This window comes from Solanum dulcamara, chromosome 10 (assembly GCF_947179165.1).
Source record: "Solanum dulcamara chromosome 10, daSolDulc1.2, whole genome shotgun sequence".
Classification (NCBI taxonomy): domain Eukaryota; kingdom Viridiplantae; phylum Streptophyta; class Magnoliopsida; order Solanales; family Solanaceae; genus Solanum; species Solanum dulcamara.
Genome location: NC_077246.1, coordinates 70,597,148 through 70,621,070, shown reverse-complemented (window position 1 = coordinate 70,621,070; position 23,923 = coordinate 70,597,148). Strand labels below are relative to the sequence as shown.

At 33.9% G+C, this 23,923-nt stretch overlaps 3 protein-coding genes, 1 long non-coding RNA gene and 4 other non-coding genes across 9 annotated transcripts; 4 read left to right on the top strand and 4 right to left on the bottom strand.

Moving 5' to 3' along the window:
* Positions 1–2,150: 2,150 nt before the first annotated feature.
* On the top strand, positions 2,151–6,392 carry LOC129870479 (ubiquitin-conjugating enzyme E2 7). Its single transcript, XM_055945284.1, has 6 exons — positions 2,151–2,324; positions 2,423–2,525; positions 3,541–3,638; positions 3,745–3,845; positions 5,276–5,353; positions 5,945–6,392. Exons 1-6 carry the CDS (start codon positions 2,270–2,272, stop codon positions 6,020–6,022), a joined length of 513 nt encoding a protein of 170 aa, XP_055801259.1. The 5' UTR covers positions 2,151–2,269; the 3' UTR covers positions 6,023–6,392.
* Positions 6,393–7,400: 1,008 nt separating this feature from the next.
* LOC129870540 (CASP-like protein 4C2) lies at positions 7,401–8,968 on the top strand. The gene is made up of 3 exons (XM_055945352.1): positions 7,401–7,789; positions 8,289–8,424; positions 8,692–8,968. Exons 1-3 carry the CDS (start codon positions 7,569–7,571, stop codon positions 8,917–8,919), a joined length of 585 nt encoding a protein of 194 aa, XP_055801327.1. The 5' UTR covers positions 7,401–7,568; the 3' UTR covers positions 8,920–8,968.
* A 1,100-nt stretch (positions 8,969–10,068) lies between these two features.
* LOC129871839 (U6 spliceosomal RNA) lies at positions 10,069–10,168 on the bottom strand. The gene has a single exon (XR_008762313.1). It is a non-coding gene; the product is annotated as a U6 spliceosomal RNA (small nuclear RNA).
* Positions 10,169–10,887: 719 nt separating this feature from the next.
* On the bottom strand, positions 10,888–13,288 carry LOC129871625 (uncharacterized). Its single transcript, XR_008762281.1, has 2 exons — positions 12,000–13,288; positions 10,888–11,036 (listed from the first exon to the last, which is right to left on the bottom strand). It is a non-coding gene; the product is annotated as an uncharacterized LOC129871625 (long non-coding RNA).
* On the bottom strand, positions 13,006–13,078 carry TRNAR-CCG (transfer RNA arginine (anticodon CCG)). Its single transcript has one exon. It is a non-coding gene; the product is annotated as a tRNA-Arg (tRNA).
* A 337-nt stretch (positions 13,289–13,625) lies between the features above and the next one.
* Positions 13,626–13,697, bottom strand: TRNAH-GUG (transfer RNA histidin (anticodon GUG)). The gene has a single exon. It is a non-coding gene; the product is annotated as a tRNA-His (tRNA).
* Positions 13,698–18,172: 4,475 nt separating this feature from the next.
* Positions 18,173–22,847, top strand: LOC129870183 (UDP-glucuronic acid decarboxylase 6-like). 2 transcript variants are annotated; one of them, XM_055944840.1, is made up of 13 exons: positions 18,173–18,285; positions 19,812–19,911; positions 20,008–20,094; positions 20,407–20,494; positions 20,684–20,775; positions 20,912–20,976; positions 21,043–21,131; positions 21,551–21,628; positions 21,735–21,828; positions 21,926–21,992; positions 22,077–22,140; positions 22,238–22,278; positions 22,465–22,847. In XM_055944840.1, the coding sequence occupies exons 2-13, from the start codon at positions 19,831–19,833 to the stop codon at positions 22,648–22,650; spliced, it is 1,032 nt and encodes a 343-aa protein (XP_055800815.1). In that variant the 5' UTR covers positions 18,173–18,285; positions 19,812–19,830; the 3' UTR covers positions 22,651–22,847. The 2 variants fall into 2 exon arrangements, with proteins under 2 accessions (XP_055800815.1, XP_055800816.1); XM_055944841.1 differs by lacking the exon at positions 18,173–18,285 and adding an exon at positions 18,365–18,457.
* A 167-nt stretch (positions 22,848–23,014) lies between these two features.
* Positions 23,015–23,087, top strand: TRNAK-CUU (transfer RNA lysine (anticodon CUU)). The gene has a single exon. It is a non-coding gene; the product is annotated as a tRNA-Lys (tRNA).
* The last annotated feature ends 836 nt before the right edge of the window (positions 23,088–23,923 follow it).

Here is a 23,923-nt window from a genome sequence, read left to right as displayed (position 1 = left end):
AGTTTATATATATAGTGGCGCGAGTAAAGTAGACCCATAATAACAGCTTATAATCACAATTAATCAGATAATTCAAGCAGCACAGATATGATATCAATGCAATGCAATGCAATATGATGATGCAATGATGTGGTGGTACGGTGGAATCAAGACTGTCGCACAGCCTGTCGTATACACCTGCCGAGCTGTGCTACAAAGCAGGACCCATAGGGGTCTCGCAGACCATATACCTCAATCACAATATCTCATTATCCTTGCCACCTCCTCGTGTTCAAGGGATCACAATGCATCCACTACCCTGTCGTAATACTGCCTCGGACAGGAACTCAAGATACAAAGGTTTAAAAGTGTTTCATTTTCTTTCTCAAAAAGAATTTCCATATTTCTTAACTTCTATGATGAATGAGGATGAATGCATCAAAACACATATGACATGGAAGTAATATTCAAATCACATGTGGTAGAAGGTTCAAAGTTCTCAAAACTTAACCTTCACATGATATTCACCCTCAATAAATAGTAATAGGAATATTCATTCCTTTCTTAACAATATTTCAATACTCAAGCATTCTCAAAACCACCAACTCAACCTCTCAGGCGAGCATCACAAGTAAAATAATATACTCAAGCCTCTCTCTTAGGCAAATCACGAATCACATGAGGCCTCCACACGGGCTATGTAATATAAATAAATCCCCACATGGCAATACATTAATAAATAAGCCCCCACACGGGCATCATAATATATATATAACATTCTCAACTCATACTACGACCTCATCCCAAAGTCTATAACATATTAATAACTAATTACCCCATCTCAATCTCGAAGAAGGATAGCCAAACCTACCTCAATTGCCGAAATCGCACTTGAACACTTCCACCGAACAAGCAACTCTCGAATTCAATGCCCGTACTGACAACCCACTATCAACAATAAAATATACACATCACAAGGAGTCCAATGACACCCATATTAATAGGTTTCGAAACCGGGGGTAAAATGGTCTAAAAAATAATTATTTCCGAAAAAGGTCAAATCTAAAAATTTATTGGACAATCACATTCTACTTGTAATAAGGAACTCGTGGTTGAAAAATTCATAAAAATAGAGCTCAAAACGAGTTAGAAATCACCATTTTCCTTAAATTCGAATTAGGGAAGAAACAAAGATTTTTGGGGTTTGAAACTAAACTTTAGGGGTTAAAATCATCAAAAACTTAATGAAAAGGAAAAGGTTTTAGGTCAAAAATCACTTACCCAACACTTTACCTTAAAAATCACTTCTCAAATCACCCCAAGGAGTTCAAGAACTCAAACAATTGATGAAAATATTGAAATGGAAAGAAAGGGGAATTTTCTACCCAAAAAGTTACTGTTCATGCGTGTTACTGTTCACGCGGGTTTTGTACAATTTTTTGAAAATCACCCTCAAGGTCATTACAGTCTAGGGTTATCCATTTCCTAAAATGTTTTCTTTCCTTTTTTTTTGTTTTTGTTTTTTGTTAATAGTTTCTATTTTTCCTTTTTCGCCTTTTTATTTGGTGTCCACAATTTATTTTAAAATTCCAACTAATTCAAACTCGCATCGTCTAAAAGGAATCGATCTCTTCATTCTTATGATTTGAACTTGGGTTTTTGATAAAGAAATGGAGGAATCTTTTCTATGTCTCATCATAACCTTAAATATATTATTACAATCACACATTTAGTTGTTGTGTTCTTTTAATTTTTTTATTTGATGTTTTCGAATTTTGAATTATTCAAAATCATATCATGTAAAGCTTATTAAAAGAAAACATTTTCTATCAAATTAGATGTAATATATTATAATTTTGTATCATACTGATATCTTATATGATAATTTTGTGTCCTACGTGACATGTTACATATATTATATTATATAAAACAAGTATGTCTACTTATTCAATTTTACACAAATTATACATATCTAAAATAAAATCAAATTAAATACCATATTTATATATTATTATGTCAAAATTAAATATTGAATCCGTAAAATTTAAATTCTACCAATTTTTAACCCTCCCCTTACTTTCAATCTTCCACAAATGGTTCCAACAGAGAGACTTTTTGACCCCCCAAAATTTATACTGCACCGCCCCTGTTTGTATAAATTCCATAAATCTCTGTTTCTCTTCCTCTTTGGCTGCCCTAGAACCTTCTTGAGAGAAACCCCTTTTTGTATTCCTTAGCTTTCTCTCTCTCTAGAAGAATTTCTCCCTTCTCTCTCTCTCTCTGAAGTCGTATGGCTTCAGGTTCACCTTCACAAGCCAGTCTTCTCCTTCAGAAACAACTTAAAGGTACCCCCCATTTTTTGGGTTCTTTGTAGTTTTTGCTGAATTGGGGTTGTTTTAGTTTTTGATTTGGTATTTAAAGATCTATTCTTTTTTCCTTGTAGATCTCTGTAAACATCCAGTTGATGGATTTTCGGCTGGATTGGTTGATGAAAGCAACTTGTTTGAATGGAGTGTCACCATTATTGGACCTCAAGATACTTTATAGTAAGGGGTCATCTTGTGTTTTCTTGATTTTGAATTTGGGTTGTAGTTAATTTTGTTTCTTGAATTTGTTGTTGTTCGGTGTGAATTTGTGCTTAAATGGCTGTGTGGTTGATTCAAGTAATTGGGTTCTGAACATTTTCAGGATTCTGTTGAGCTGTAATTCTATTGATATTTCTTGATTAGTGAGTGTAACAGCTTCTTTTATGATAGATGACAAGATTTACTCTAATTTTTTTCTTGAATTTTTTGTTGTTTGGTGTTAATTTGCCCTTGAAATGGCTGTGCAGTCGATTCGAGTAATTGGGTTCTGAACATTTTCAGGTTTCTGTTGAGCTGTATTCTATTGATATTTCATGATTTCATGAGTGTAACAGTTTCTTTTGTGGTGGATGATAAGGTTTAGTCAATGTTTGATTTAGTCCCGTTTTGGTTTTTTTTGAATTTCTGCTGAAGCTTTGAGCTAGAATACATGAATGCTATCTTGTAAAAGTGGTATCTTTCTATCGGGATTAAAGGGAATATAATTACAAGATTTTGGAAAAAGTTTCTGGGTTCCCGGGAAGCCATACGCCCGCTACTGTAGATCCGCCCCTGGACTGGGAGTTCTGCCTATCTCGATATAGTCTATGATTGTTATGAAGGACATCTTGAGAATTCAAGCAATTGCAGTAAATAGATTCGACATCTTGCCTGGGGAAAGGCTACATGGAGAGGATGTACAAATGAAGAATCTGGTTTTACATGAAATAGATAGTTTTCTTTTCCTAGACACTTGCTTAAAATAAGAATCGTAAAGTAATCTGTTTCCAGCTAACTTTGTGTCCTTGGTGTTCATGGTTTTGAGAACTCAATTTTCTAGAGTTTACATTCCTCATTGATTAACTTTCTTTTAATCTGTGATTGCTGTATTAACTTTTCCTCTGCTTCTTGGGTCGCATGACCTTGGATATGCTAAAATATGACAGGTTTCGTATTTTATTAAGATTATAACATTGTGTAATTGTTACAATTGCAGTGAAGGGGGTTTCTTTAATGCTATCATGAGCTTTCCTCAAAATTATCCCAACAGTCCTCCAACTGTAAGGTTTACCACAGAGATCTGGCATCCTAATGGTTTGTAGCTACATATCTATTTCGAGGCTTAATAAACTGGACGTTCTTCATTACCATCGTCGGCACTGATTTTAGTTTTTGCTTTGTATGTTGGTATGACATACAGTTTACTCTGATGGAAAGGTTTGCATCTCAATTCTTCACCCGCCAGGTGATGATCCAAATGGCTATGAGCTTGCTAGTGAACGTTGGTCTCCTGTCCACACGGTATGGCTATATCACAAACGTCATTGTGAATTGTGAATGCAGAATATCTGTCTTTCTTCCTATTTTTTCTAACCTCCCACCAACTGCATGGAGGAAAGTTTTGCTTTGTCTTTTCAATTTGCTTACTGCAAAAAAAAAAAAAAGAGCTTACTTAAAGTGTACACAAGGGGGCTAATGTCTCTCCAAGATTTGGCTACTATTTCTTGTTTTTGTTTCAACTCTCAAGATCTTCTGACTTTACCAAATCAATAAAAAAGGAAACAAAACAATTGAAAAGGTTTGAAGTTCTTCTGTGGTGCTTATCTTAAGTGTTACCAAAAAAACAAAATTAACGAGCTTTTGATTCATCACATTGCTCTCCTTCTTTTGAGAAGGCAATGTATCACCTCAAGAACCTGGATATTCTTGATCCCTTAGCCTTATATTAGTGATAACTTCAATTAATGCTTAATATCTCAAGACATCCTGGTACTTTGCAATTGTGTAGGTCGTGGAATTCAAAATGGCCTATGTCTTTAAATCCTTCATTCCTTTGTCAAATGCATCGAACTGTTTGCTGTCTTCATTCTCAAATGCACATGCATGAAAAGAATGCTCCAGGTTTCGTTGATTGAAGGATTTAGTCTCTTTCGAGGGTCCCCCCTAAAAAATAGGGGGGGGGGGGTGCTTTTATGTTCTCTGATCTAACTCCCTGCCTATTGGCTGATTATCGATTATATTGAGGTTGAATTATTTGGTTCTTGAACTTCAGTCAATTGATCAACTCATCTAATCAAAATGAAGAGTGTTCATAATGCCATGGGTTAACTAGACTAACATTTCTAAAAGCAATTCTGCAATGCAAAAAGAGAACAATCTCTGGCTCTTTGCTTTACGGTCTTTTAGTGTAACAGAAATAACTTCTTTTGGGGTACCAAAAGTTGTCCATCCAGAATTGGAGAGGAAGAGATAGTTCTCAGCAGGTTTTACTTGATCGGACCATTCGAACAGTTTGAAAATTGACCATTCAGCAGGGTTTTTTTTCTGTTCAAGAAAAAAGTTGTACTATATAATATGATTCAGTTTCTATTGATGTGTTAAATTTCTAATGCAGCCAACAGGGTTTTATATAGGGGGCTAGAACCGGTTGACCAATGCTTGATATAAGCATTGGCATTGCATTCCAACATGTTCTGTGTTCTGCTAGAATTAGAATTCTTTGTTTGACACTCGTGCTTGCCAACTTGAAGATGCATGTCAAAGTGAGGACGCCACCTTTGACAATTTTTTTCTTGTGGTTTCTGCATTATTCTGCTTTACTACCTCTGTGTAAATGCTTCAATTCTTATATTCTGTCCGGCTTCAGTGCTTCTTTATTTATTGCTTATTGACGTGTGCAATAGTTGAGATATCTCTATGGAATCACAATTGACTTTCGAGAGTCCTTGCAGGTGGAGAGTATAGTTTTAAGCATCATATCCATGCTTTCAAGCCCTAATGATGAGTCTCCTGCTAATGTGGAAGCTGCTGTAAGTAACTTGATTTCTGAATTCTTTCTCATTGATCCCCTGTAAATGAACTGCCTAACTTGGAGGTTGGAACCCCACGGACACCTCCTTGTGATTCATACTCCTTCACACATTCATTTTTTTTTTGGAGTTCTACGCATAGTAATATCCCCTCATCTATCTCTCTATAAAAACATAATGTCAGTAGATATCTCGACTTGTGGGAGTTAGCTTAAAATGCAGTTAAGTCTGTGTGATGATAATGATCAATCAGCCGGTGAAAGATATTTGAGTTTGTTAGAATGAAAGGTGCTGATAAAATCGAAAGCACAGGACATATGTAATTTTTCTTTATAGTTGAAGGAAGCTGTTTTGTACATTAAGGGTGAGCTATAGACATATTTCTGAATCACTCTTTTGTTTCTTTCACGCTTTTTAACCTTTCCATCGGTGGTTTCTCTCTTCGTTTCTTTGACACTTCTATTCGTTTCATTTGTTGCCCCTTTCAACTTCGTGGACGAACGACTCAATCTCGTTAAATCACTTGTTCTGCCCGGTACCCTGAAGCACCTTCTAGTATCTTATTAATGTCTCGCTTATGGTCTTTTGCAGAAAGAATGGAGGGAAAAAAGAGATGAGTTCAAGAAAAGGGTCAGTCGTTGTGTAAGACGGTCACAAGAATTGGACTAAACACAGAAATGTTCCAACCCATTTTATGATAGAGCTGAGGGAGTGCCTCGTCGTTCTTTTGGCTGGATGTTCATTGCTACAAAGTGCAGAATTTGTTGACCGTTGAACATTATGTATTGTGCCTTTCTGGTCTTGGGGGTTTTGACATTTTTGTTGATCTTACTTTGAAGGTTAATTGCCATTTATATTTGTTGGAAAAACTTTATAGGTTGCTGAACCCTGTGTTCTTTGGCCTTTTACTTTTTTGATGTTATATTAGCTTTATGTCCATTCCAGCCCTGTCCCAATCAAGAAATGAAGAATGCACATTAATGAAAGGAAAAAGTGGATGGGTTGATATTTGGTTGTAATATAAAGTTACATTTTCCCATTGTGTGTGTGTTGCATTTGTGTCAAGTTCAAATGATAATTTAGACTTTACAATCGTATAGGTAAGGTCTACGTACAATTTAAAATTGTATGCAGATTTCACAATAATTGCTAAGTATGCGGAGATTGAGGTTTCACAAGTGGTATTTCATCGGACTCTAATCGCTAGTTCATCCTTTTTCATAATTGTCATATCGAATTCTAACCGTTAGTTGATCTTTTTTCAATTAAGTTGTCGGACATTTTTCATCATACCCTTTTTAGACTTTTTTTGTGGGCTTAAAATTGTATTAAAATTTTACAAAGATAGAAGTAATATCTATATAGTTGATGAAAAAATTGTACCTATAAGACATGTTAAAGTTCTTTTTCCAAGCTTATTCAATTAAAGACAAAAGGATGTAGCACATGAAGAAAGCAAGGAGTGTATGTACTTTGAACATTGAATCTTTTTCAAAGTAAAGTGTCTAAAAAAAAAGGAAGAAACAAAGAAAGCACCACATATAACACGTAAAGAACTTGACTATGATCTTTTGTGTAAAAACATAAAATTCAAAAAATATTTCTTACTTTTGAATTTCTGCGACCTATTAAATTAAGATACGTAAATTAAAATGAAGGTAATATAAAATATTAATAATTATTTATCCCAAAATTAAAAATTCTAATTAAATATTGAATAAAGCCCACATATTCCCTCCTATTTCCCTGCCAGACAACCACTTATTAGTATTTTTTTTAAAAAAAATTGTATTTGAAATTAAGGTCCAATTAATTTTGAATTGAAACGATACAAAGTTTATTTCTGGGAATAGCTTTTATAGACTTAGACTTTTATTAATCATCGTGCAACACTCAATAATTTATTTACACAATAAAAGTGTAAGTTAAGTTTGACGCAAGGCTTTCAACAAAAAATTTTCAATTTCTAAAAATTCAAAGGTAAAGACTTGGGATAAAGAATTTCAACGATGCCGTCACAATCACGTTGTTTTTCCTTTTGTCTCACCTTTTCCTCACTTTATCTTAACAAATATATTCCTTCTTTTTCCCTCTCTCTATCCTGTAAGGGGAATTATGCCATGTAATTGTCCTGTAACTTCAAAACCCTACTCCATTGAGCCAAAACAGTATAAGCTTCGAAACGGCACCGTTGCCCTATTAATGAACCGTTGAGATGATGAGATCACCTCAGGTTCGAAACGGCGTCGTTGAGACTCCATCGCCGTCGCACTTCCATTCCAGCGTCTCCGTACACAAGCTCAGGCGGTTCAACATTTGGATTGTCGTCTTCCGGTTTGCTTCCTTCTGCTTTTCTCTTGCCTCCGCTATCTTCATGTTCACCAATTCTCATCGCGGCGCCGATTTGCCTCAGTGGCACCACTTCGATGCTTTCAGGTAATAGTAGTAGTTTTTCATGAAACGGCGTCGTTATGACGGATTTTTATCTTCCGGTCATCAGCAAACTCTTAGACGTGATTCAACTGGAAAATGAACACTCCAGAGTTGAAATTTGATGGATTGTTAGCTCATTAGAAGAAAACCAAACAAATTGGAATACTGATAAAGCGACATCGTTGTAGTACTCTGGAGTTCAAATCTGTTGATTTGTTTTGCTTTTACTGATAAACGCAACGATTTTAATGTACCGGAGTTGAAATTTGAGCAAAGAAATTTGGAATACTGAAGAAATGACGTCGTTTTAGTTCTCCGGAGTACAAATTTGCTCATATTTTTTTTGCTTTTACTGATAAGCTCAACGATTTTGATATTCCGGAGTTGAGATTTAATGGAGGTTTTTCCCCTTAGCAACAACAAAAAAAAGTTGAAATACTAATAAAGTAATGCCGTTTTAGTTCTCTGGCGTTCAAATTTGCTGATTCGTTTTACTGTATAGGTTTGTGGCTGTTGCTGGTGCAATTGTTGCATTATATTCACTCTTCGAAGTAGGAGCATCCGTTTGGGAGATTTCAAGAGGCGCTACTGTTTTCCCTGAAGTCGTTCAAGTTTGGTTCGATTTCGGCCACGATCAGGTTCGTAAATCCTTCACTTCAATGGCGGTCGTTCACCGTTTTTCTTCAGAAATTTGTGGAACTCGAAGCCAATACTGCATCATTTTGCGTGGGATTTCGATTTTTTGAGTTTCATAATTGAACTATTACGAGATAGTAATAAAACAATTTAATAATTTATTAGTGATAGTTCAATCAGTAAAGGGCTAACTTGATTGTTTAGATATGAAATTCGAAAAATTAAGTTATTTTAAATGTGTTTTTGATCATTAGCTTTTTTGGCCATAGGTTTTTGCATACCTGTTGCTGTCGGCGGGATCGGCGGGAACGTCGTTAGCTCGGACTTTGAGGGAGATGGACATGTGTACGGTTAGTAATGCATTCTGTGTGCAATCGGATATTTCAATAGCCTTTGGATTCGCCGGATTCATGTTCCTGGGCTTTTCTGCACTCTTGTCGGGTTTCCGGGTTGTAAGTTTTATTATCAAGGGCTCTCGATTTAATGTGCAAAATTAAAAATGTAAAATATATTAATATTTTAAAATGATTTTTTCCTTTTCGTTCACATCAATTACAGTTGATAATTCCTAAAATTTGACTAAAGATGCGTAAACAAAAAGTTGAACGATGTGGCTATAATATATATATTTTTCCTCATTCGGTATTTGATACCGTATTAAATCCCGATTAATTTAAATTTATGCTCTATAGCACTCATTCAGGGTATCACTCTTAATTAAAAAAAAAATCATATTCAAAACTCGAAATTGAGCACACGACATCTTTAGCAGTATGGGTCTAATATTTTTGCTACTGCTTTTCTTCCTTGTTTTGAGTGCAAATTATAGACTCTGCAATTCGGATCTACCAGCAGATAATAAAAGATGTAATAAATAGACGTTTCATAAATACCATTCATTTTGTTCTTTTTTTTTTTTTTGATTTTCCACGTAATGTCCGGAGTCCGTGGAGCCCTGATTAAATTCGGATCGCACACTGCAAGTCCCATTTGGGAGTGACGCTTTAAACAGGATTCATTTCTAGCGCTCGAATCCGAGACTTTTAGTTAAGGGTAAAATAGTCTCACCACTGCATCACAACTCATGTTGGTCATTTTGTTCTATATTAACTTACAATAGAGGTATATTATTCGTTACTTGTGTTGATGAAAGATAATTGATTATACAAGTTGGTTCGGACATCATAATTATTAAAAATACTTAAAGGTATATCTCAAATAATGATATTTAGACTTCTTAAATATATTTTTGGCATGACGTAAATATAAATACTACTACTATTTTATTTGTAGAAGTAATCATCTCTGGTTCATCGATGATAGTATGAGTTTTGGTAAATTGACAATAATTCTACGTTTGCATAAGTTGTTAAGTAAAGTCGTGTGGAATTTAGGAATCTTCTGGAAGTGTTGAAATTTCATTCATCTTCCAAGTCTTCAACCAACATTATTTCTGAGAAGTTCTCTGAGAATCAATTGGCTCCTCTGGTTGAAGTATCGAGTCTCTTTTTACGTAGCGGATAAATCATAATTCGTGAAAAAATACGCTTCGTCATGAATTAATTCATTTCAAATCCTTGGTACAATTTGAGGATTTGAAGCTTGTATTTGGTAGTCTACTTTTTAGAACACATGATATATGAAACAAAAATCCAGTTATTAGTTACATACTGAATTTGTTTGTCATCATTGTGCATGCTAATCTTCTCTGTATCCTTCCAATTTATCTGATGTCCCCGAAGGGACATTCGAATTTGATTTGCTGTGTAGGAGAGAGCCAATTGCTTCTAAGATTACAAAACCAAAAATATATGCAATCAAACAAAACCAATGAGAGAAGTATAGCCCATCAGATATAAAGGATTGGAAAAGTTGTTCAAGAAAATTATAATTTACATCTTTCAACCTAAACAATCAAATGAAACGAGTATTTCGGAGCGATAATAGCGGAAAAGGAACCACAAGTTAAAGGTGATTGTCGTTTAAGCTTATAAGCATTTGTGTTGTTCACCAAACACGTAGATAAGCCAAAAAGGAGCTTATAAGATAATTTGATGAGCTTATAAGCTTTCACTGAACATCCTCTAGGTTCAGACTCAACTACTACAACAACAACATACCTAGTAACATTCCACAAGTGATCTAAGAAGGGTGGAGTGTACACTACCTTACCCCTACCTATAAGGGTAGAGAGGTTATTTCCGCAAGTGATCTAAGAAGGGTGGAGTGTACACTACCTTACCCCTACCTATAAGGGTAGAGAGGTTATTTCCGATAGGTCTAGACCCAACTATCAGCACATTTTCTTCAGAATATTTGCATTAGATCAAATGCTATCAGGTTCACAAAATGCGAGAGATCAAGTAAAACTTCGACTCTCTCAGACCAACAATCCGATCTCATAATATTCAGGCAATAACTGGCTGGTGACAATAAACAATAAAAATGAAATTCATCTTGAGCTCATTAAAAGCTACTCACTATGGATGATCGGCATCAGTTAGTTGCCCAAGTACTTCGGATCAGCCACTACATAATGATAAGCAATAACAAATACGAAAATAAAGATGCCAAGAAAGTTGGCAAAGAATCCTAAATCTTGATCATCCATTATCTGCAAGAGAAAGTTGAAGAGCCAAATATTAGAACCAAATGAAAAACTATTACATTGGTTTAGTTATGCAACATTAAGTCTGCAAGAACAGCTTTATGATTTCAGAAACTAAATCAGAAATAAGGTGCAAGAAAGTTTAATAGATGCTAATTGAAAGCCCATTCAGGAAAGCTATTGAACTAAAACACAGAAGTTCAGTAACTGCGATAATCTTTACTTTTTTATCAGTCCCAGTTTCAAATTACTAGATATAGTTAATAAAATGTGAGTATCATGAAACAAGCAAAATTTGATTCTTTTTTTTTGGGGGGGGGGGGGGGGGGAGTCAGAATATTGGTATGGCACAAAACAAATACTAAGAATTTCAACCCGTCTATGCATCACTAGATGACCTTTTTATTTCTCTTTTGAGGACTAGCTCTCATGGAATACTCTCTTTCTTATTATTATTTTGATTTCCTATGCTACATAGTTTTTTTGTAAATCTTATTTGTTTGAAAATGAGTTCAATTGATTTGTTTATCGCCCTACATTCAAAGGTTGGGTTATTTTGCGGGGGGTCATCCACTGTACATCTTCTCTTTCAAACCTACACTTGACTTGGGGAGTGATCTCATTGCGCTCGCTCGCGCTCTCTGTCTCCTGCTCTCTCTGTATATTCAATACTCTGATGAGAGTACGTTGCTGACTATCACGGAGGATTACAAAGCCAAGTTATTGAAAAGCAATAAGTGAACAATTACGTCAATGTTCAATGACAATTTTAGAGTTATCCAATCATGAAACTACCTCTAGATAGTCCTCCTCTTTACCACTAGAGAAAAGACTCATTGGACAAGTTAGGTACCTATACCATCCACAACATTTTGTTCAGCTCAAAACTCTAAAGTTTCACATCCTCTTTACAAATGTTGCACAATCTAAAACCACTTTGATACCTTAAAATTCATTGTCTCAATGTACCTGATGCATCTTCCACAATCAGACGTCAATCCAACTGTAACAGCCCAACACTTCTGTGGGGAATGATTAAATCAAATTCACAAACCCAGGATCATGGTAAACATACTTACTGAAAATGTTGAGGTGAAGTTGTTCCTATTCCTACAAATACTCAAGTAACACCCTTGAGATTTTCATGTACCCCCCCCCCCCCAGATAAAGTAAGACTGTTGCAACATGTAACACAAACAAACGCTAAACCAATAAATCAAAAAAAAGGAAAACTTAGCCTCTTATTTCACTCCATAAACATATATCATGCCGAGGCAATGATTATAGGAATAAAACCATCAATCAAGTGAAAACCAACCTGCATTTGCAATAGAAATACCTTGGTCGCATACTTTACCCATGTCATTTAGTAAAACGCCCCCAATCAAGATGAAAATTACATAGCAGTTGCACCAAGTTCATAACTATTATGCATATGCAGTGGAGGCAGCTAGTAACAGTCTCAAACCAATTACCTCAAGCTTAATGAAACCAAGAAAAACAAACCCACAAACTTTAGATCGTGACACAAAAATATGAAACCAAGTAAAACAAAACAGGTGCAAAGGAAGGCATGAAGCGATCCCGGTGGGATACAAAACCACAAACTTTAGATCGTGAGTCTAACACAATATCCACTCCGCTGTGAGATCACTTGTTACCATCTTCTCCATTCCCTTATACATTTCAGTATTACTATTCCACTAACATTGAAAAGGACAAAAGAACAGATAACAAAAGCAAGGTTTCTGCAAGAATCTAACTAAGCTAGCGTTTAGCCATAAATTTAGTTGAAACTTCAAAAGAAACATTGGGCCTCCTTTTCAAAAACTGACCAAATTTCATGAACAAACAATGTTTTCAAAAACAAAGTTGAAAATCTATGGCCAAACAGGAGCTAAATCTATGTAAATTCAGATAATTAGGCAATCAATTTCCAAAACCAAAAACAAAATATGAAACATAAAAAAAGTAGTGATCACAGTGGGAATCGAACCCACGACCTTTAGATTCGGAGTCTAACGCGATATCCACTCCGCTATGTGATCACTTTGTTACCATCTTCTCCATTTCCTCTTACTAAACTAAATTTCCAGTAACATCGAAAGGGACAAAAAATTCATCAGAAATGGGTACCACTTCACCGATCAAAACTCCATTCACGTACGAAGCAAACAAAATCAAAATGAATAGCAAAACGACACCCAGAACAACAGACAGCAAAATCAATCTTTTCCAAAAATCTGAAATCATGTAAATCCAGATCTCTCTCTCTCTCTCTATATATATATATATATATATATATATATATTCACATGAACAAACACAAAGCTATACAGTTGTAAACATCAAAACTTTGTATAAACTCAATAGATCGAGATCTGTACCTTCGATTGAATAATACGTCGAATGAGATCGGATTTATTGGAAAACTTTAGTAGCCTTTCGATCGATCTGATGGCACAGAGAGAGAGAGGAGAAAAAAAATACTCAAATAATAATGGGATTTGAATTTTATATTAAGCATCCAAATTCTAAACTGAATTAAAAATACGAAACTGAAAGCGAAAAGGGAAAAAAAATATTAACAATAAGTGTGGCTGCTGGGATTCGAGCCCAGGTCTCCACGGCCACAACGTGGAATTCTTACCACTAAACTACAGCCACTTTATGTTACCCATGCAACAAGAAACAACATAACAATTATAGTCCTTGGTTTTAATTTATTTATCTTAATTTGTAACAATAATATACTTTGTGTAATTCCACAAGTGAACTCTAAGGAGGAAGTTGTCTACATAATCTTATCACTATCTTGTAATCAGTGGAGAATTCAGAATTTAACGGTCGTGATTGCTTATTTTCTTTAATATTATAATCACTTGCAATCACATAATATAAATGTATAGCTACTCGAACATGCAAAAATAAAAGTAAATGATAAAACAACGATTAATGTTATCATCACCAAAAATAATTTATAATCACAAGTCATAATGACCTACTAGTTATGATTTAGCAGGATTTGAACTTCAAAGTTCAAGACACGAAGAGTTACGAACGAAAGTTTAAGATGCCGTTTTTTCGTTTACATTTTTAGTATTATTTTGTTTACTTACCTTTTTATTTTAGTTTGTAATAATCTTGTAAACTCTACTCTGCATAATAATAAATAATTAGGGAATGCCTAAGGAGAGGGGAATCTATGTGCTACTTATATTTATTTTTAGGTTGTCCTGATCTATATGTATGTGTCGAATAAATATGGAATTAACTGATCGTAATTATTAAAGTCATGTTAATTCGCCATTTAGACTTAAATAATAATTTATATGTGATTTAATAGACATTGTTTATAAGCATTCACTTTACTGTCTATCGTGCATCTTTAAAATGGAATAAATCTAACTTTAAATGGCCTAAGCATATATTAATGAACTGTTAAATCCTTATATATTCTTCTTTGTTTTGCCTAATTCTATGTTTTGTTCCTAAAATGAGATAATAATTTGTAGTTACATTATTAGTTTTCACGTACATAAAATTGATAAATATTATTAATACATGAATTCATATAAAAGGTCAAGTCTTTAATATCTACTTACCTTAACATATGCATCATATTAAGCATATCAGTAAACAAATTTGTAGGAATTATTCAATATTTCGGTGTATCTTAGATAGAAGTCATGCTTATAGACTATTTATATAAATATTTCATTACGTGCTTGAAAATTAGATATCATGTCTATAGGGTTGACGCATTTCAGCATGCTAAGTAATTAGAAACCATACTTATAGGGTTGACATATTATATTATAATATATTAAACCACGCTTCCTTAAGTGTCATGTAATATTTTCAGCATGATAAAAAAAATTATTATCTTAATATGTTTCATCATATCGTTGAGGTATAGAAATTGTGTATGTAGGTTTAAACTAATACTTTGGTATATCATGTGAATAAAATGTCATATTCATAAAGTTCCTTAAATTTTAGCATGTTATCTTATAGAAATCATGCCTGTAAGATTTTCATAAATATATTTTTTAACATGTTACATTACCTAGAAACCATGTTCATAGGTTTTAATAATAATTTCAACATGTCATTTAGATATAAAAAATTATATTTAAGAATGTTGTTTTATGTTAGAAATCATGCTCGTAGATTAAAATTGACCTTGCCGGTTAAAATCATGTCCCATACAATGTGATGTTATATCAGTCTAGAAATCATGCCCATGGGTTTAATGATAATTTCTCAGCATGTTAAATTTTATAGAAATCATGCCTATATGATTTTAATAAATGTTTATCTTAATACAAGTCATGCTTATAGATTTTTAATTAGTTTTCATTTATTTATTTTTTTCGTTAGAGATTATACCTATAGAATTTTAATAGATTAATTATGGATCATGCCTATATTACTCGCTATAAATTTCAACATGTTATTAATTTGAAACCATGTTCATAGGATTTTATTAAGGTCTTTAGTTAATAAATCAATTTGCCAAGAATGTCTTTCTCTACTAGGACTAATCTAGTTTTTGCATTACTCTCTTACATTTGATTATTTGCACACACTTAATATTTATTTTAGCCTTCACAACTTGTATGTGTTTTCAAGCATGTTAATTAATTAATTTAGAGGCATGCTTGAGATTTTACGTGCTAAATATCGTCTTATTTGTTTTGTTTGACGACATGTCTAATTAAGAAACCTACATTTCCTTTTAGTCTAAAACCTATCCAATTAGTAAATTCAATGCCTCTTGAATATAAAGTTGGGACGATAGGCACGCTTTAGGATGTTAGTTTTTATTTTTTTTTAGATCGTTTTAGGATTATAATAACAAATGAACATAGGAGGGGTAGGGGTAGTTAGGCCCTTCGAAAATGATGGAAGTTGACCTGAGCAGAAAAACAGCGAAACTTTATATATTTTGTCTTCTTATTAATAAGCTGATGCTGATCCGAAGATGGTAAGAATGTAGATATTTTATTTCCTGTTAACTTTTAAATATTTTCGTTTGCATATATTTGGGGTAGTTTAATATTTCTAAAACTTGATAATTTTTAGGCATCATTAATTTTATTTTAAAGTTTCACCCAAATTATATATATTACATATCCATATATCTACACTTATCCATTATTTCATTTACTCATTTATTTTATTTTCTTTTATATCACATATACAAATAAAGTAATCAGTCCTAACACTCGACATTCATATTAGTTACCATAAATTTAGGTAAGCTTATTTACTCATGATTTTAAACATACGTTTGTATTTCAATACATAAAATTTTCATAGATTTCAAGTATATTTTGCTATTATTTATTTTTACCGTACGATAAATATATTACTATTAACTTTGCTCCATTCATATTATAGACGTATATATAGCATGCCTTGTATTTTCCTCTTTATTTCTCGAATCAATGAATATTTTCTTAACATCTTTTTCAAAAGCAAATAAATGAATAAATATTCCTAATCATTTTTCTAAAACTAAATTTAAGGATTATCTTTGGATAAGGCTCTGAGGGATGTCTAATACCTTCCCCTCGAGTAACTAAAATTCTTACCTAGAATCTCATCGGTTTCGCAAATCAAAACAGAGTTTACATTTATAATTTTCAAAAAATAGTTTTCCTAATATTTTTCTTAAAAATTAGGTGGCCACTCTAAACATTTTTCAACATCAGAGGCATAGCCATTTTATGTTGTGACTATTTCGACCAGTTCGAAAATAGGGTATGACACTTTGGGAACACATCATTTCATTTGTTGGAGCATTTTCTTAAATAATGCTTCAACCATCTTGATCAATATCTCCATACAATTGCAAAAGTTCAAGAAATATACCTCTATTTGAAGAAGATCGATTCTCATCATGGCCACAAAATGATAATTCTAGTCTCAAGAGAAGTCTTGTCACATCGATTGAAGCACACGTCGAGACTCACTTTTTTCTTTCTTGAATTGCTTGTCAAAGGAAGTGTGTATTGACAGTGATTGATTCATTAAATCAAGCATTCTGTTGAAACATTTGTTGTGGATGCATTTACATCTCCAACATGAGCTTTAAATCTTTCAAGAGCCTTGTTCCAATTTCTGAAGCCAGTTTTTGTAAAAGCAGCATCATTCATATTTTTATGACTTTCATATTCATTTTTAAATAAATAGTTGTTAAAAGAGATTATCCTCATTTGGACTGAAAGATAAAATTTAAGCAGTTCATAAAAAAAGAAAAAGAAGAAAGTATTCTGAAGCCACGACACAAACAAAATGCAGCATCTTTTGTTATGCTGTACTCCAACCACATACGACCTTTGAACCACTTAGGACAAAATTGATGCATTTCCTTTCCAAATTGAGTTTTATGAAAATCATGTTCCTAAGGTTAGCAAGGTTTTTTTAGGATATAATATCTTCTAATATCGTCACGTATATTAGGATTATATTCTGCAATGAGCTTTCTAATTCCTGGATCAGTTTCAAGAGATTCTAAATCAAACTTTAAAATAAATATTTTTCTTTGAATTTCTAGAGCAATAGATGAACCTGCAGATGAATGAGTAGAACTAAAACTTGGATGCCCAATTTTCAATCTTGTTACATATTTATCCATCTTGATTCATAAAGATAAATTCATACAAAACAAAATTCAATACTATTCAATTTTATCATAAATTTAACCTAATAAATCAAATAAGTTAGTGAAGAGATTTATATAATCCAAAATTTGGATTCATATATAATGTTTTACAGCCCTCTTTGGCAGTGTGTACAATCCCTTTCCAAACTCCTAAAACCTTCCACGTATTTCACAATTCATATAATTCAAAATTTGGATTCGTATATAATGTTGTTGTGTTGGCAGGACTGCTTCACTTTTAATCATAGTTTTTGGATTTGAGTCCTGAAATAAAAAAAATTATGTTGGAAATATTATCCTCAAAAATTTCTGTAATGTGCGATTTGAATTTAATCAGAATTTCATGGCTCCTGACATCAAATTGAAAAAAAATAAAAAATCGTACCAAAGAGTCCATAGTTACGCTTCTGACATGAAACCAACGTGGCAGAAAAATCATAAAATTAATTGTTTCATTAAATTTCACCACATTTATTTATTTATCTTCCTCCACCATCGACCCAATTTCTGTGGTTTTATATTCTATCTCTTCATTTTACACTAAGCTTCATCATTTTCCTCAAGATTTCAATATTCAACCAGGTAATGTATAATTTAAAATATTTCTGCCTAATTTGATTTATTTTTTTTGAGAAAAAATAGATTCAGATCTGTTGTGGGGTCTTTTTAGAGTTGCTCATAAGCTTTGATTTTTTTCACTTTTTTTTTTATGTTCAAAGATCACTTTTTTATTTCTCCCATCTCTCTCTAGCTAGTATGTGATTAGAGATCTTGAATCTTGATATACGTGTTTTTTACGTTATTTTGCTCTGAATCTGTATGATGTTTCTTCTATAAATTTATGCATTGAGCTTGGAGTTGTTATTATTTCTGTTTTACATAAGCATTTAGAGACGATCAGGTGATCCAAAAATTGTTTATTTTTGCTGAATATGGAGTCAAGTTGTTAGCTTTTTTAAAGTTTTGTTGATGAAATTTGATCTGGGTGTGTTCATTCTTTGGAAAGTTTGATCTTCTTTTTCTTCTTGATTTGGGTTTGTTGTTAATTTTATTGAGGTCGGGGTGGGGGGAGGAAGACATCTTCTTTCTGTTAGAAATTGTGATTGATTTATAAAGAGGATCCACCACCTTTGGTGAAGGGGTGAGATGGAATGAATGTCAAAGGTTCTTCCTTTTTAACTAGAGGTCGCGGGTTTTGAGTTGTTAATTTTATTGGGGGTGGGAGTAGGGAAGACATCTTCTTGCTATTAGAAATTGTGATTGATCTATAAAGAGGATCCACCACCTTTAGTGAAGGATGTGGTGGAAATGTTAAAGTTCTTCATTTTAACAAGAGCTCGTGTGTTTTGAGCTTGGAAATGGAGTCGTCTTAGGTAGAGAAACTTAATACCAATGTTGGGTTTTTTAGTGGGGCTAATCCGGATCAGTTGGACTAGAGGATCTTGAAGAGGAAAAGAAAGAGAATAAAAAGGATTAGTCGGAAATTGTATTTAATGGGAAAGACATCTTCTTAGAAATTGTGATAGATCTACAAAGAGGATCCACCACCTTTGGTGAAGGGGTGTGGTGCAATGTTAAAGGTTCTTCCTTTTTAACTAGAGGTCGCGGTTTTTGAGCCTGGAAAAGGAGTAGTCTTAAGGCAGGGAAACTTAATACCAATGTTGGGTCTTCAATGGGGCTAATCCGGATTAGTCGAAGTAGAGTTCTTGAAGAGGGAAAAAAGAATAAAGAGGATTCTTATAGTTGACATCAATAATCTGAACCCATCGCCGAAAACTTACAATGCGTCATATGGTCAATTTCTTGAGTGTATGTATTAGATGTTGAATCCTCGTAGGTTCTTTGCATGTTTACTTCTGTTATTGTTTGGATCCCCTTGGTGGAAGTCTTGCCTCCACATTATGGTGGTTCTATTGTTGATATGTTCTGGCTATTCGAAAAGCTGATGATGTTTATTCTTATAATATTTTGTATTTTTCTTTGTACACGAGTGTTAATTTTGTGGTAATCTTGGTTTGGCCTTAGTTGGCTCAGTTGTAGATTGCGACAGTTTGCTTGAATCTTATGTGATTTTTGGTTCTGAACTTTTGATTTGGTCTTGGGTTTAGAAATTGATTTGATCTAGAAATGGCTTCCAATGGAGACAACAATGCTTCTGCAAAACCTCCTCCAGAACCATCACCATTGCGGAAAGCAAAGTTTTTCCAGGTTCGGTAGAAATGGCTCTAATGAGTCTTTTAGTTTGCTGCTTATATCTTGATCTTATGTTTTACTGTTTGTCATCTTTGAACTTTCTGATTACAGGCTAACATGAGAATTTTGGTGACGGGTGGTGCTGGATTTATTGGCTCTCACCTCGTTGACAGATTGATGCAAAATGAGAAGAATGAGGTACATACTTTTTTTAAGTTTTAGGCCTGGCTTCACATCATATGTTTTACTTGACAAAGGCAAATCCATGATTTGAAGTTTATGTGTTTCTACTTAATATTAACTTGGTTCACAAACAATTTTTTATAGATATTTGTGGATTTCTTATTATATATACATGATCTGGTGGTAAAAGCTGCTAGGTTCACGTGAACCCATCAGCGACCATCTAGATTCACCTCTGCCACTAGATACTAGCACATTGATGCTATATAAAATGAGAAGGTTAGAAATATGATTGTGTTTACCCAGACTTGTTGTGTTTATGCTTAGGTGATTGTTGTGGATAACTACTTCACTGGATCAAAGGATAACCTAAAGCAATGGTTTGGCCATCCAAGATTTGAGTTAATCCGTCATGGTAAATCACTCTTCCTTATTTATCTACATTTCTGCTTCCGAAAGTTCTTATTTACCAGAATTATCTTGCAAGTATCTCGTGAGCAATTTCTACATAGGTCCCCTCCGCAAATTGCTTTCAAAGCTCTTCTCTGTTTGCTTCAACAAAGAGTTTCCATTGATTATCTTGTTTTATCTTTATAATATGCAGATGTTACTGAGCCATTATTGGTTGAAGTTGACCAAATTTATCATCTTGCTTGCCCTGCTTCCCCAATCTTTTACAAATACAATCCTGTTAAGGTCGGTAATGAAGATCCCCGTATTGCAAAGTTTTCATCTTTTCTTTATATTATCACTGTGTTCCTTTGAATCTAGATAGCCCCAAAAATGTCGTGTGGTTTCTCTTGATATTTTACTTGCTATATGGTAATTGCAGACGATTAAGACGAATGTCATTGGCACTTTGAATATGTTGGGACTTGCCAAGAGAGTTGGGGCAAGGTATGAATCTGCTTGTATCGTCAATTATTCTTGATAGATCTTCATTTAACTTCATTACTTGAGCAGGATTTTACTGACATCAACCTCTGAGGTTTATGGAGACCCTCTTATTCACCCTCAAGATGAGAGCTACTGGGGAAATGTTAACCCAATTGGTATGCATTTTTAGCTTTTTGAAATTGCAGTATCTGATGATATGGCACTAAACAAATCTTCGATAATGAAAAACAACTTGTCGAAGGTCATACAACTCTTGAGAACACATCTAACAAGATATGACTCACTTCTTTCATTAATAATCTCCTTTTAGAATTTGCAAGAATCGCAGCGAATTTTGGCTGCACTTGTGCCTTAGTTAAAATAATCTGGTCAACCATACTGTCTATGCAGAAACTGTGAATTCTATCATATGCTCTCGCAGAAATTTGTTTAATCTTTATCTTTGTTTTAACTGGAAACTACCTTCCATGAATATAGTGCGCTACTGGCAGTATCTGCCAGATATTTATTTTTCCTCACTTTTGTGAAATTCATCGTGCTAGATTCGTGGTATAATGGAGCTTGTGTATTTCAGGAGTTAGGAGTTGTTACGATGAGGGGAAAAGAGTGGCTGAGACTTTGATGTTTGATTATCACAGGCAGCATGGAATCGGTATAGCACTTCCTGCACATATGTGTTACTTTCAAACCTATTTAGTTTTCTTTTGTAAAATTCTGCATTCTGAAAAATTTGTTTTGCATATTTGAAATGGTGCCAGAAATACGAATTGCTAGAATCTTCAACACCTACGGTCCACGAATGAACATAGATGATGGTCGTGTTGTCAGCAATTTCATTGCCCAGGCAATTCGGTAATATTCTGAACCTCATTATCACTCTTACCCTTCCATAATTAATCGCATTGTGAGAATTACTAATGGCCAACCCCCTCTTTGTACATTTTCACAGTGACGAACCCTTGACTGTTCAGCTGCCTGGAACACAAACTCGCAGCTTTTGTTATGTTTCCGACATGGTATATTACAGTCTATGAGCCACTATATTTGAAGTTCATATTTTGTCTCAGCTTTTTTCTTACCTTCCTTTCTGAATGATGAAGGTTGATGGTCTTATTCGTCTGATGGAGGGAGATAATACTGGACCAATTAACATCGGGAATCCAGGTTAGCTTCCGTTGATTTTGGTTCTTGGCATATCCAATCAAAACCCGTTCTTCCAATTTATTACTTAACTAAAAACAAGTCATCTTCTTGCAATCAGGTGAATTCACAATGCTTGAACTTGCTGAGAATGTGAAGGAGGTAATCCGCTGAACTTGCCTCGACTATGTATTCACATAACATGTTTACAAGTTCAGCCAAATCCAGTATCTTCACGGAGCATGATATACACACACACGCATATGTATAATGAGTTCAATGTTGAGAACCTTATAGGTCGAAACCATCAAGTGAAATCCGCCTTTGACTATAGTAGTTGTTTTGCAGCTTATCAATCCAGGAGTGCAGATTATCACGGTGGAAAATACACCAGATGATCCTCGCCAGAGAAAGCCAGACATCACAAAGGCAAAAACACTACTCGGATGGGAACCAACGATCAAATTGAGCGATGGTATTCCCCTTATGGAGGACGATTTCCGTGGCAGGCTCGGTATCCCCAGAAAGAAATGAACTATTATTAGTCTTGAGTGATGTGGACACACTTGTTAAAAGAGATGTTTTCTTATGTTTCCCTTATGTGACAAGGGATGTTTACATGGTCCTGAGTTTTTCCACTCACTGTCTTATTGCATGGTAGGTATGACTTCGTACTATATATACACAATTATCTCAGTTTTAATATATGATTATCAAATATCTTTCGTATATATGTTTTTTTATCTTTATGGGTCGATACATAAAAATTGTGGACAACTTCTGGTACTAGAAAAGCTAATATAATGCTTGATTTAGACGGACTTAAAGAGAGTGACATCGCAACTTATGACGACAATAAATAAAACTTCTATCGATTATGTGGGGAAGAAGAACAATAGCCCGTCTTGCTCAGTTGGTATAGCGCAAGGCTCTTAACCTTGTGGTTGTGGGTTTGAGCCCCACGGTGGGCGTGTCTAGCTCAGTTGGTAGAGCGCAAGGCTCTTAACCTTCTGGTCGTGGGTTCGAGCCCTACGGTGGGCGTCTCTTGCCTTTTATCGAAAAATCGACATAAAATAGTTGTCCAGCAAATATATATTTTTGGTACATGTTAACATATGATATACATTTTTTTAATGCAAAATAGTCTAGATATTTTTGTATATTTGGCTAATTAATGTAATTATTTTGGGCCTTCAGTCAAATGTAACTTGACCACTTCGAATATTTGAAACATATGTATTGTTAATACAAAAATAAAATTTGAACAAACATGAAACAACGAGTAAGAGTATTGACATTTGACAGTGTGGTGTAATATTGAAGTTTCAAATTCCATGAATTTCAAAATTTTATCAGTTCAATTTCCAAAATCTATTTATTGTATTAGTAATACGAGAGTTTTTAATGCATGCATTAATATATTTGAAGATATAATCATTTCTCATAAAAATTTTCATATTTTTTCTATCGTATTTGTATAGAAAAAATTTATAAACAAACATTTAGTTTTAGAAATTCTGTGATGCATGTTATTTTCAATATACCAAATCAAGTAGTGCATAAAAATAATCTCAACGAGTTAGGAGCATTGATAGTGTGTTGTAATATTGCCGTTTCAAATTCCATAACGATCCATGAATTTCAAAACTTTATCAGTTCAATTTTCAAAATCGATTCATGGTATTAGCAATGTACGAATTTTTAATGCCTGCATAAACATATTTAAAGATACCATCGTCCCTCAAAAAAAATTATATCTTTTTCACCGTATTTGTATAGAGTTGTTTTGTAAGCAAAAAATTAGTTT

Excerpts from the sequence above, each read along its gene's own strand:
- LOC129870479 (XM_055945284.1), top strand. The coding sequence starts at position 2,270 with ATGGCTTCAGGTTCACCTTCACAAGCCAGTCTTCTCCTTCAGAAACAA. Across the intron at positions 2,325-2,422 it reads CCTTCAGAAACAACTTAAAG|ATCTCTGTAAACATCCAGTT; the intron begins GTACCCCCCATT and ends TTTTCCTTGTAG. Across the intron at positions 2,526-3,540 it reads GGACCTCAAGATACTTTATA|TGAAGGGGGTTTCTTTAATG; the intron begins GTAAGGGGTCAT and ends TTACAATTGCAG.
- LOC129870540 (XM_055945352.1), top strand. The coding sequence starts at position 7,569 with ATGATGAGATCACCTCAGGTTCGAAACGGCGTCGTTGAGACTCCATCG. Across the intron at positions 7,790-8,288 it reads CACCACTTCGATGCTTTCAG|GTTTGTGGCTGTTGCTGGTG; the intron begins GTAATAGTAGTA and ends TTTACTGTATAG. Across the intron at positions 8,425-8,691 it reads TCGATTTCGGCCACGATCAG|GTTTTTGCATACCTGTTGCT; the intron begins GTTCGTAAATCC and ends TTTTGGCCATAG.
- LOC129870183 (XM_055944840.1), top strand. The coding sequence starts at position 19,831 with ATGGCTTCCAATGGAGACAACAATGCTTCTGCAAAACCTCCTCCAGAA. Across the intron at positions 20,495-20,683 it reads ATTTGAGTTAATCCGTCATG|ATGTTACTGAGCCATTATTG; the intron begins GTAAATCACTCT and ends TATAATATGCAG. Across the intron at positions 21,132-21,550 it reads GGGAAATGTTAACCCAATTG|GAGTTAGGAGTTGTTACGAT; the intron begins GTATGCATTTTT and ends TGTGTATTTCAG.